Genomic DNA, 13,985 nt, shown 5'->3' with positions numbered 1-13,985 from the left:
ATCAGTTCTCTCTACCAGATAATGCCTCAGTTTTTACAGCTGAGTTATGTGCAATAGCATCAGCCATAAAAATAGTTAAAGAAGCCTCATTTAATAATTTCGTGATTTAGAACAACTCCAGAAGTGCTATAAAAGCCATTCAAAGTTACAATCCAAAAAATAATATTGTACAACAAATTAAGTGTTCACTCCATAAGTTTTGCAATAATGGAAAAAATTTTGAATTAAGCTGGATCCATGCCCATGTAGGGATTAAAGGAGATGAAGAGGCTGGTAAAGCAACTAAAGAAGCAGTCCACATGACATGAGCAAATGTAAATATCCCTATTAGTGACTATATAAGATATATAAGAACAATCATTATAAATAAATGGCAAAATGTATGGAATGCAGAACCCGAAAGTAATAAATTGAAACATAAAATCCAGTGTTAGAAAATGGAGTTCATCATATCAGAGATAGATAAGTGCAAGTAATGGTGACTCATCTCTGAATAGGCCATACTTGTCTGACACGTGGACACTTGATGAGCAGCCCATGTAGCCCTGCTCCCGAGTGCTCAGAGTATGACCAAAGTATGACCAGCAGCAACTGTCAACTTTTGGAAATAAATCAATGAAGAAAATTTTGTCAGAATCTTCTGCATTTTCAGTCATTCCAATTGTGATGTTCATGAAGAGATGTAATTTAGTTGATAAAATATAAATATAAGTAAAAGATGAAAATATGAAAATCCATGGGTCATTTAATGAATTTAAAAACAAAATTTTTATATATTACTTAACTTATTCCGAATTTATTTTTTTATGTATGTATGGATGCATGAGTAAATGTATTTATTGTGTGCATGTGTTCCAGTGTGGAAGCATGTGCCCTTGTGCAGTTTTCAGTTTAATTTTCACTCATTCATCATCAAATGAAATGAACTATTTGGTTCCAGAGCTTGGCCTCAGGCCTAGACCTGGTATTTTATTCTAATCCTTTGGGCCAGCCCTATGAGAGCTGAAATTTAGTTCAGTGGTCTGGTTAAACCACTTTAATATAATAATAATAATAGTGCAAGGTCTCCAGTGACTAATAAACACTTGCAGCAGATATGCAGAGGAATTTGATATCCTATACAACAAAACCAAGACCCAGTGTATGTTGCTGCTCTCGAGATTGCTCAAGCATATTGCAGAACCACAAATATTCCTCAGAAATCATCATCTGGAATTCGTGTATGAATTTCCGTATTTGGGCCATGTCATCACATACAATCTAAAAGATACGGCAGACAGAACAGAGGCATCGTTAACTATGTGCAGCCGGTAACATAATTGCAAGGAGGTTTTCCTTGTGTCACTGAGACACAAAACTGCTGTTCTCCCGCTCGTACTGCTACAACATATATGGGTATTCCCTTTGGGCGAAGTATACCTGAGAGGCCATGGGACATATCACCGTTGTTCACAGTAACATTCTGAGACACCTCACCAATACAACTTGCTACCACTCCACCATGCAGATGGTTTTATTATGGTCCCACCTCAACCAACTGTATAGTCCCTAGTGCTGTAGGACAAGTACAGTTACCTATTACCTACTTACCGCCAGTTAACCACCTCATCACTAAGCTTCAACAACTGTTTCTAGCTGGCACTAGGAAAACTCCTTTGTGAAAGATGGTTTGCTTATCTAGGAAAAAAGTATAGTAATTTGCAGATTATGAGTCAAAATTCCTTATCCTCTAAGGACTGGCTTTACCTAGGTTTTATACATAAGCCCTGACTGCTTTGGTAAAGGGTGAATAGTTGATCATTTTCTTTCTTTTTATTATTTATATTTTTACTCATTATATTCATGGTAATTCATGCTAATTTTGTAGGTTGCAATTTGTATGGAAAAGAAGATAGATTTTATACAGAAAATAATTTTTCTAATATACTTGTACACTTTGTTGACAGATGACATAGCAAGTAAGAACAATCAGACAGTTTTGTCTCCAGCAATTGTGGCAGATTTTACGACTCCACTGCATCCCATACAACTTTTAGTTCGCCCTCTGGAGGTAAAAAAGTCCTGTATCATGTTAGATTTAAGTTTTATTTTTATATAAGTAACTTACCAAGTAATTACATAGCTATGGTTTCCCACTTGCATGGCAGCTGAAATTTTGAAATTCGCATGTTGTGCTGTTTGTTTTGGGTAGGTGACTTGCCCCGCCCACTTTTTGGGAAAGAGAGGAACAACTCAGCAAAGAGCTTCAATTTGTTTCTGTCAGTTGATGGCTGTGCACCAGTTGTTAGCAGCAACTTTATTTTGGAATTAGTTGCTCTTCCAGTTGTTCATTTTGCCCAAATGGTGAAGTATTCTTGTATTTGGTAGCTTTCAGCACATTTAGATAGTGTTAGGTTTCTTTTATGAGACTTGTTGACTGATAATTCATGATTTATGACTTTTTCCTTATTTTGACTTTTTTAGTTGACTTGCTTTCTTCAAGATGTCTGACTCAAGTTCAACTAGCATTAGGTATTCCAGCAAAGGCTGCAATCAACAACTGACTAAGGAAACCTATGGTTCACATGCACTGTGCACTAATTGTAGGGGGCCAGATGTGCTCAGTAGATTTAAGAGGTTAGGAGTGTATGAATTTGGATGATGAAAAATGGGAGAGTTTAAATTCACACTTAAATAAATTGGCTAGAGACAAAAAGATGAAAGCAACTGCTAGAGCTGAAAATAGTAAGTCTTTAGTTAGCCAGGAACCTTCTGAACCTACTAATGATAATATTCCTGTTTCTGATCCCGTAACTGTGACTGATGTTCCCAGTCCTCAAATTGTTCCACCCTATCCTTTACCTGGCTCCTACACTTCTGAACCCGACACCATTGCCAGCCTTGAGTCGAAGTTTGACAAGAGATCTGAGTTAATTGCAAAAACCTTGGGCTAATTAGGGTCCTCAGTGAAAGCCCTAATGGAAAAAGTTAGTGTGAATAGTGCTAGTGAAGTGTTGGTGGAGGAGGTGGCTGCTTGTTCCGCCGATTCTCCTTGGCAGAGATCAATGGCATACTCCCCTAAACCTGGGGGGAGTCAAACTGGTAGCCTAAGGGAGGTTGGTGGGGTCTGCCCACGGGTAGTCGCCCCCTCGGTCGAACCTGTTGCTGATTCCTAGGTTGCGAGGATTCTAGTCCCAGGCGCTGATGGCGCTTTTCAGATGAGTCACGCCCATTGAAAAGGCGTGCAGTGGATGTGATAAGCTCTCCGCATGTGCCTTGTAAAAGGCTCAAAGAACCTGTTGGTAGCTCCCATCTGTCCTGTAGTCACTGGGACAGTCCAGAGTGTTTTTCTTCAGAGCGCCATGTTGTAGAGAGCCAGAGTTCGGCTCGCAAACAGTCTACTTCTCATAAGCACTCATCATCGTCTTATAAACAGCAGTCTTATTTTCTTGAGCGCTCGATTACGCCTGAGCGCCCAGCAGTTCCTGAGTTTTTCTTGGAGTCAGAGCATTCAGTAGTGCTTGAGTGTCCACTACCGCCCATGCCTTCTGGAGTCTCTGAGCACTCCTTAGCATCCGAAGGCCTGTTACTGCATGAGCGCCCAGTAGCACGCGAGTGCCGAAGAGTCTCCAAGCACTCATTCGCGCCCATGCTCCTATTAGTGCCCGAGCGTCCGTTATCCTCTTAGCTTCTCAGGGCTCCCAAGCTCCTATTAACGTCTGAGCACCCAGTAGCCACAGAGACCCCATTGGCGCCTGAACTCCGAGTTTCGTCTCATCATCCAGTTCCAGCCCTCGGGCGCTTAGCACCATCTCCTTCTGCGACTCCAGTAATCCAGTGCCCTGTGCCTTCACCCACACAGCTGGCTCCTCTCTTTCAAGCTTCTGCCCCCTAGGTCTCAGGCGCCAGCACCTCTCGATTCGTCCTCGGATCCTATTCAACCCAAGCTTGGCAGTATTTTGGGCCTACTCAAGAGGCTCAGTCGGCTCCTCAACCTCCAGCAGACTTAACTTTATCCCCAGTATCTTCTGATGAGAAAGATGTAGTGGACCATGACACTTACTTTGGCTTATGCATCCTTAATGAGATATCTCCAGGCTACTTTTCCAAGTTTCTTCTCACCAACAGCCTATGATGGATAACCAGTCTACTGGTTCCTCTAGATTACCTAAGTTGGTGCTTTCATCCTCAGCGAAGAAGGCCTTGAATGAGGTTGAGGGATGGCTCATAGAAAAGAGAGAGCAAGGGAGAGCCTTCTTCAGTTTTCCTCCTTCCAGGTTGTCTCAAAGGAGGTACCTGTCTTATGCCATGGGAGAAGCTTCTTTGGGAGTTTCTGCCTCCTCCCACAGGGGCTTCTCCGGGCTAATAGATTTTTCCTGTAGGTCAGTGTTTGCTGCAGCCAAGATTTTGTTCTCTGCTTCTGAGTTGGCACATCTTCTCAAGAACTTATTCAGAGTTTTTGAAGTCTTGAGCTTCCTGGCTTGGTCTGTGGGGGCTCTTGCACGCAAGACTAAGGACTGTGCCGTTTTACCCGAGGATTGTACTGCGGATTGACTAAGGGTCCTCTCTTGTATGGATAAGGGCATTAGGGATGGCTTGCAAGAGTTGGTATGCGATGGGAGGACTTAAAAAGAAAGAGCTTCGGTGCTCTTATACTTCTAAAGTGGTTACTCCCATGCAGAAATCAGTGCTGCTGTTTTCTTCCCTTGACCAACTTCACCTGTTCCTACAGGCCACGGTACTTGGTATCGCATCGGTTCTCCAAAAGAAGAGCACTCAGGATCTTTTGGTTCAGTCCTCTAGGCATCCGAAAGAGGCGTCTGCCTTTAGTTCCAAGACGGTCTCTCTACAGATGTGGCCCTTTCGTGGCAGCAGGCAAAGGACTTACTCTAGACCCTGCTCTAGCGTCCATTTCTCTTCACGCATAATCAAGAAATCCTCATCTAGATCTTCCTCTCAAAAGTGAGGACTCTGTCCTATGTACTCCAGTAGGAGCCAGACTCCTTCTCTTTTGGGAGAGATGAGAAAAAGGAGTAGAACCTTGGATTGTGAATGTCCTGAAGGAGGGCTACACTATCCCTCTCAGGGAGAAACTTCCATTAGTCAGCACACCCATCGCCTTGACGGCCTACTCTGTAGGATCAGAGATGTTTTTGGCCCTCTCAGAAGAAGTTTTGTCCCTCCTCAGGAGGGGGGCAATAGAGTTAGTTGAAGATGTGAATTCTGTAGGGTTCTACAACTGCTTGTTTGTAGTTCCCAAATCATCAGGAGGCTGGAGGCCTGTCCTGGTTGTCAGTGGCCTGAATTTCTTCATCTTGAAGATGAAATTCAGGATGGAGATGAACCAAACCCTCCTGTCATCCATTCGCCAGGGATATTGATGGCTTCCATTGACATGCAGGATGCATATTTCCACATTCCTATAAATTCAGAATCCAGGAAGTACCTAAGGTTTGTGTTCAAGAACATATTTCAGTTTCGTGCTCTGTGCTTTGGACTTTCGATGGTTCCCAAGTCTTCACCAGAGTTCTTGCTCCCCTCGCAAAGTGGCTCCATCTTATGGGGATCAATTTCTCCCTTTGCTTAGAAGTTTGTCACCTTCAGGCTCAATGGAGAAAGAATTGTACAGAGGACCTTCGAAGGACCCTTCTCCTAGCCCAACACCTGGGCTTGCTAATCATTATGTAGAAGTCCCAGCTGACTCCATTTCTGAAGATTCTATATTTGGGAATGATGATAGACGCTCAGATTTTTCTGGTTTTTCTGTCTCCCAAGAGGGTAGAGTCCTGCCTGAGGATGGTGAACGAGTTTCTATCTCTCAAAACTTACTCAACCAACCAGTGGGTGAGTCTTCTGGGGACATTGTCCTCTATGGAGCAGTTCATCTCTCTAGGCAGACTACATATGAGAACTCTGCAGTTCTTTTTAAAGATCAGCAGGGACAGGAAGAAATTCCCAGAAACGTTTGTTTTTCTTGTGACTCCCAAAATAAAGAGAGACTTGCTGTGGTGGAATTCCGAAGGAAAGTTGTCGGAGGGAAGTCTCTCCTCCCTTTGAACCCCAACCTAGACTTCTACTCAGATACGTCAGATCAGGTTGGGGGCTCATCTGGGAAAAAAAGGAAGTGCCCGGGACATGGTCCCAGGAGGAGAAAAATTGGCATAATGTCAAAGAATTAAAAGTGATTCACTTAGGACTTCAGTTCTTCTCGTTGGAGATGTTTGACAAGACAGTGGCATTGTACTCAGACAACACTACTGCCATGTCTTATATCAAAAAGCAGCGAGAGACCTTCTTCTCTGGGCAAACCAGAATCGCACCAGAATCCTAATATGGTTCATTCAGGGAAAGTTAAATGTTCTGGTGGATGAGTTGAGCCGTCAGAAGCAGGTTCTCCCCACAGAGTGGACCCTAGAGCCTCTGGTGTGCTTAGATCTGTGGAAACTGTGGGGGAGACCAATCCTGGATCTTTTTGCAGCCTCCAGAAACCATCAGCTTTCGTTGTTCTGTTCACCAGTCCCGGATCCTCTAGCATTGGCGACAAATGCTATGCTGCAAGACTGGTCAAACAAATTCCTCTATGCCTTCCCACCATTCAGCCTGGTGAAACAGGTCATAAACAAATTTCAGTCTCATCAGAACATATCTATGATTTTAATAGCTCCGTTCTGGCCATCGAAGGAGCGGTTCCGAGACCTCCTCAACCTTCTAATGGATTTTCCGAGGCTACTACCTCGAAGGCCAAATTTACTCAGACAACCTCCCTTCAGGAGGTTCCATCAAGGGTTGTCCACTCTGGCCCTGACAGGTTACAGACTGGCAGGAAGCCCCTTAGAAAGAAGGGCTTTTCAAGATCAGCGGTGGAGTCTATTGCTAAGTATAGACGCCAAGTATCCGACAAAATCTATCAAGCCAAGTGGGCAATCTTTCATTCCTGGTGCCGGAGACAATATTTCATCTTCTCAGGCATCTGTAGCAGAAATAGCTAATTTTCTGCTATATTTAAGAACCTCAAGAAGTCTTTCCACTTCTACTATTAAGAGGTTATAGGGCAATGTTAAGCTCGATCTTCTGACTTAGGAGAGTAGATCTTTCCTCAAACCAAGATTTGTTGGACGTCATAAAGTCCTTTGACACTGTCAAACAGGAGGGGGTAGGAGTGGTCCTCTGGAACTTGAACATACTTCTCAAATGGCTGTCTGGTCCTTGTTTTGAGCCCCCTCGTTCAATTTCATTAAGGGACCTCACTAGAAAAATGCTTTTTCTGGTGGCCTTAGCTACAGCAAAGTGTTTTAGTGAAATACATGCATTAGATAAGAGAGTTGGCCTCTCCCAAGGGATTGTAGTCTGTTCATTTGCCTTAGGGTTTTTAGCCAAAAACGAGACCCCATCAAAACCCTGACCTCATTCCTTTATCATTAAGAATTTGACAGGAAGAAGAAAGAGCTCTGTGTCCTGTGAGGGCACTTAAGTATTACCTACATAGAACAGAGTAAATACATGGACTTTCAAATAATCTATGGTGTTCATTCAAGAATCCATCTCGTCCATTGTCTAAGAATACCTTGGCAGTCTTCCTCAGAGACACTATCTCGTAAGCACATTAGAGCTCATGAAATAAGAGCTGTTGCCATTTCGTTGGCGTTCAGACGTAAGCTATTGGTCTCTTCCATTTTGCAGTTGGCTTTTTGGAAGTCCAAGTCAGTTTTTGCTTCCCATTATTTGTGTGAAATAGAAACAGTGTATAATGATTGTAGTACCATGGGGCCTTTATCAGTGGCTGGCATGGTGTTGGGGGAAGAAGCGTAGGAAGCATCCTTTCCAGCCTTTTCTCTCATTGCCTTGTCATAGGGTGTTGAGTTTTTAGGTGAGCCTGGGGGTACTATGTACCTGGAGTACCCACCAGTTCTTTAGTGGTTGGGTGGTGGTTTTATTTATGTGGTGTAGGTGACATTATTGTTTTTTATGGTTGTTTTTACGGTACTGCGCTCAGGGCAGGGGCAGTTTTTTGTGCTTTGCTAACCATTGGAATCATCCTTTGCTGCAAAGTTCCCACTAAAGTAGTAGGCGCTCCATGACTATACCGCCATGCCACTATATGATGAGATGAGTGCCAACCAGAGGCAGTATCTTCCTGCAGCAGCTCTCTCATCAGGTAAGGAAACATAAGCACTCGATCAGTGCTAGCAACTTTTTCTATTCTCGAATTCATTACCATTCTTAATGTTTTGGGGTAGATTTGTCCATGCATCCCACCTCCTATCAATATGGGAATCAGCTGTGTAATTACGTGATAAGTTACTTATATAAAAATGACATTTTTATAATAAAATAAAGTTTTATATATACTTACCAAGTAATCACATGATCAGAGCCCTCCCTCCTCCCCTCACATGGGCATAAGGGCATAAACAAATTGAAGCTCTTTGCTGAGTTGTTCCTCTCTTTCCTCAAAATTGGGCAGGGCAAGTCACCTACCCAAAAGCAATAGCGTGACCCGCGAATTTCAAAATTTTAGCTGCCGTGCGAGTGGGAAACTGTAGCTATGTAATTACTTGGTAAGTATATATGAAGCTTTACTTTATCATAAAAATGTCATGTTTGAGTGCACTGAACTTTGGGGATAAAATTTAAAATGTGCTCGGTGTTTGGTTCCGAAAGATTTCCCCAAATATTTCAAGTGTTGAAGCTCACTGTAACATTAAGTTGCAGTACCTTTTTTGGATGCTAAAGCAAGTGTTATTTATGTAACAAACACCTACCTTGGTTCTTCATGAGAAAAATGTGGCTGATATGAAGTGAATATTACAGTTAAAGGATGCTTTTGATAATGAAAACAACATAGTTTTCAAATGTGTACTTCTTGATTAGAGTGTTACATGATGAAATCTACTTTCTGAACCTGTACTTCTTAATTAGATTGTTAATCAGTGAAATTTTTTTGATCAACTAAGTGATCAGTGAATTTTGGGTAGTGATTGGTCTCAATTCTTTAAAACGCAACACAGTTCTATTTTTAATTGTTTTAATCGTGAATATTTAGTGGGTCATAAGTGTTATTTACAGCAGGAATTTCTCACATGCTCAAATTGGAAACGGCTCTATTAAGTATACACTTTATAGTTATACATCATATATTTTGTATATAATTACATGTACCTTTTTCCTCAAAGCTATTTGATGATAGTAAATGAACCCCTCAGATAAACAAAGGTAATATTTTGCACAAAGAAACTATACATGTGGGCTACCACCACTGAAAGGATATATAATCACCACCTACTGAATGAGAAAAGTAAGGAAGTTGAGTAAGGAATTTGACCAACAGTACCACTGAAACCAGTGATCTCGTATATGCTGGGGCTAAACTGGCGATTGAGATAATAGGAGCCATAGTGAAAATAAAGAACTAAAGGACAAAGAAGAAAAAGAATACATATCATACAGTAAGGTTAAAGGAAACATCTGGCATGGATTGAAGAAGTAAATGAAAAAGGGAAAAGCTTGCTAAAAAAGAAGTTCATCCTAACAGACAAGGAACAACTGTGGTTAAAGAAGACCTCAAATAAAGAATAAAAGCAAAATCAACAATAGAATAAAGGTTTGAAGATAGCTTCACAGCATATTCACTGAACAAGCTCTTCGACGCAAATTAGGAAAGAGTGAGTGAACTACTACAGCAAGGAAAAAGCAGTCCTAGAGGTCAAACCATTAAGAGATTCTGAGAAAACATCTGGAGCAGCCCAGTTTTCCATAAAAAGAATGGAATATGACTGCAGGACTGGAAGATTGAAGAACAAAGCAGAGTTATACAAGAAGAGATTATCATCACACCTAGCAACGTAAGAAATCAGAAGAGAAAGGTTTCTAACTGAAAAGCCCCAAGGCCATCACAAGTGCAAGTGTACAGGCTAATTATTTGTCATATGTTTATTAGAAGCTGATCACTATTAAATACATACTGTACAGTTACACATTATACATTTGTATATAATTACATATACCTCTTTCCTCAAAACTACATGAAAATTGTCCAGCAACAGCAAATATGAACATGCGTAACTGAAGGATGAACCACATTGGATGAAGAACAAGGAGAACATCATTAGTACAAAAAGACTAAGAAAGGACAAGGCAATTAGTAACTTAACTTATCACATGGCTGCTAATCAAATTACTAACAGGAATCGTGAATGATGAGCTGTTCAGCTCCCTGGGGAAAACAAATGCCATATGCAAGCAGCAGAAAGGATGCCACAGGAAATGCAGGGGGACCAAATACCAATTCCTAGTGGATAAGGAGGTTATGAGGATTACAAGAAAAATAAGAAAAACTTAAGTATGGCATAGATTGGCTATAGGAAGGCCTTTGATTGAGTGCTTGAAGATATATAAAGTTGCAGACAACTTAGTAATTTTATTCCTCAACATGATGCAGCACTGGTAAACAACCCTAATAGTGTCAGGAACGACATGGTTAGAGGTAATCATAGGAAGAGGAATCCTCCAAGTGGATTCACTATTATTATTATTATTATTATTATTATTATTATTATTATTATTATTATTATTATTATTATTATTATTATTAAGAAGATGAATCGTATTCACATGGAACAAGCCAACAGGGACTATTTACTTGAAATTCAAGCTTCTAATGAATTTGGTGTTCATTTGAAAGAAGTAACAGAAGGTAATATGAAATACAGAAAGAAGAGATCAGTTATTAGAAGAGAAAAAGTAAATTAACAAATTAATAAATAAATAGATTAAAAATGTAAGTAAATTATTAAAATACAAGAATTGTTTTAGGGTAATTATGCATTGCATCTGTACTTAAACTTTTGAAGTTTCAGTTGCACAACATCCTCAGGGAGACTGTTCCACAGTCCAGTGGTGTGAGGAATAAAGGATCTCTGGAACTGAGAAGTTAGACAGCGAGGCATATTTACTGCATATTGGTGCTGCTGTTCAGCACATCTGGTTACTCTTGGCAGGAAAAGAGGATCAGGGATCAATTGTAAATGAGAAAGATCTCTGTTGAAATACAACTCATGAAAAGTTTACAAACAAGAGACCATCAGTCAGTGGTCCAAGTCATAACTTACAATGTTAGGAAACAAAAACCTATCACCATGAACCACTCCATTGAAAAGAGATAAATCTCTGGCAGAGGCAGACCTACACCAGAGAACAGTATTCTAGTAAAGGAAGGACAAATGACCTAAAACAGATATCATTGATTTTATCAGTTATAAATATATGAGGTCTTATGTACAATACCTAACTTACAGGCAGCATTTGCTGGCACTTTCATTAGATGTTTCTCAAAAGTAAAGATGTGAGTCTAAAGTTACACCAAGAGTAGTTAAAGCTTCAGGCTCATTCAGCAGAATCCCATCCACCTGAAGGGGAGGATGGGGTGGAAAATGTGTACAAGATCTGCTAATCAATAGTGTTTTCATTTTGCTGGAGTTCAGCCTTACACTCCATCGACTGCACCATTCACTAATCCACTCCATGTCACACTTGAGACTAAGGGCAGCTTCATTTCTCATAAGCAGAGACTACTACACCCACAAGTGTTGCATCATTTGCATTTTGAACAATCTTTTTTCCCAGACCAACAATCAAATCACTTGTATACACTAAAAATAGCAGCGGACTTAGAACACTACCCTGTGGAACTCCAGATACAGTAGGCCTTGGTTCAGTAGAGATCCCTTCAATAGCAACTTGCTTCTGCCTACCTGTAAGGAAATCTTGAAGTAATCCCAAAATATATCCACCCACTCCAAGATTCTGTAGTTTATAAATAAGTACCCTGTGATTTACTAAACCAAAAGCATCACTAAAATCTATTTGAATTACTCTACACTTACGACCCTTATGAAGGTTCTCTTGTAAATGGCGTGTCAAATATAATAGAGCGTTGCAGGTACCTAACTGCTTTCTGTATGCATAAAGGAAGCATAATAAGAATGACCACCAACTTGAAAGACAAGGCAACCATCAATCACTTAATGTTCATGGATTACTTAACGATTTATGGAAAAGGTTCTGAGAGCCAGATTCCCTTCTGCAGACAGTTTGGATCATAACTGAAGATATAAAAATGGAGTTCAGTATTGACGAATGTGTAGTTGTGAATATAGCAAAACGAACGACCATCCAGCGTTACTGAATTCAATTCTCAGATGAAAAAAATCATCGAGGGCATAGGAGAGACTGGCTACAAATATCTGGGAATCCTGGAGGCTGACAATATCAAACACCAAGAAACGAAAGTAAACAGAAGGGAATATTCTCCTGGAAGAAGGCAATACTACAGTCCAAGGTCAATAATGAAAATGGTATGAAGGCAATGAATACCTGGGCTGTGCCAGTGGCAAGATACAGTGGAGGAATAGTAGGCTGGACAATTGAAGACAAAAAAACAATAAAGCTAATGATCATCAGTAAAGTACTACATCCAAGAGCAAGAAGAAAAAGTGGAAGAGGTATGCAAATTGTGGAGAACTGTATCAAGTAAAGAACTTTTGGGAAGCTTGAAATGAAAAGCTCCATTTTGTCAACAAAGAGCCTAAAAAGGATAAGGAATGGATCACAAACCAAAGGAAAAAGAAATGAAAAAAAAAAAAAAAATATGCATGGCCAGTACAAGAGGGAGATTCAAGATGTAGCTTGAGATGGAAGTTGGCAATAGCTGTCTAGGGAGAACTCAAGAAGACTGAAGGTATGCTGATGGAAGTACAAGTCCAAGCAGTATGTACATAAAATGTCCAAAGTCAAATAAGTGGTCAAATATCAACATCACTAATGGGCTGCAAATGTGAACAGAATATGGAACCCATTAGCCACATCATAAGTAAGAAGTCCAGCGTTAGCTCAAATTGGATACAGGAGAAGACATGACACAGTTTGGCAAGGCTTTGCACTGAAAGATCTGCAAAGAAAATAACTGACATGTGGTGGCAGAGCCATATAGCAGATATATTGCTAGAAAACAAAAAAAATCAAGGCACTATGGGACTGTGGTGTAAGGAATGACCATGTGATACAGGCTTCAAGACCAGACTTAACTGTATTGAATAAAGAAACCCATAAAGTATCTGATAGATGTAGTTGCACTACGGTACACAGTAGGTAAGGACAAAAATAAAGAAAAAAAAATATAAAAGCTTAAAATATAAAGATGGAAGTGAGACCATGGAAAGCTGAAGTGTCAGTATCACCTATCATCCTCAGAGCACTAGGTGTCATCCCAGGATCTCAGGGAAAATCTTGGAGAGGACTGGATGCACAAACCTTGAAATGGGATTGCTCCCAAAAAGTGTGCTGCTGGTCAAAGCAAGGATACTTAGGAGGGTATTGGAGTACAAAGATATTAGAGTAGTTGGGGTCAGATCCTCAAGTGGCAGGTTGCAACCCAGACAATGACTTGGCGATACCAGCCCAGCAAAGTTAAGAAAAAATAATAATTTTCATTATATGTATTCTGCCTTTGTCCATACTTTAAATATCAAATTGCAATACACTCCCTGAACACCTGAATTAGCCCTGGTCACTGACCAGCCCGAACTACATCCCCATAGCTTTTACCCACTAAGTGGGTAATAAACTGTCAGCGTTACCAACGCTTACAGGAAAATCTTGTCAAATGAGTTACCTGAAGTACCGTTAGCAACACTGCTGCAAGTCCCGGCCGAGTGAGGCCGAGATCCCCAATTGCTTTTTGTTCGCCATGCTGTGTGGGTGTGCCCCACATCAGGCGAACCTTTTGGTCATTAGCCCGACCCCCATTCAAGAATTTGGACATCAGATCACGATTTGGACGTTTTCAATGCATTTCCTCCTGGATGGACACTTTATTGATAGGATTTGGAACTTCTCTCCCGATTTTGACTTTGGTCTCGTTTGGTTAAGTCAAACAAGAAGACGTCGCCGTCTGCAAGCGCCGATACTTCAACTTCGTTTACATCTTCGACGACACGGCCTTCTACTGT

General features: G+C 40.8%; 1 protein-coding gene across 1 annotated transcript in view; it reads left to right on the top strand.

Moving 5' to 3' along the window:
* Window positions 1–13,985, top strand: part of Rint1 (RAD50 interactor 1) — a 150,639-nt gene that overhangs the window by 64,842 nt on the left and 71,812 nt on the right. Inside the window, exon 5 of the mRNA XM_067107067.1 lies at window positions 1,947–2,050. Coding sequence (XP_066963168.1) covers window positions 1,947–2,050 — 104 coding nt within the window. The remainder of the gene's footprint in view (window positions 1–1,946; window positions 2,051–13,985) is intronic.

The sequence above is a fragment of the Macrobrachium rosenbergii genome, chromosome 7 (genome assembly GCF_040412425.1).
Source record: "Macrobrachium rosenbergii isolate ZJJX-2024 chromosome 7, ASM4041242v1, whole genome shotgun sequence".
NCBI lineage: Eukaryota > Metazoa > Arthropoda > Malacostraca > Decapoda > Palaemonidae > Macrobrachium > Macrobrachium rosenbergii.
The sequence above is the reverse complement of the archived record's forward strand: the minus strand, read 5'-3'. Positions and strand labels throughout refer to the sequence as shown.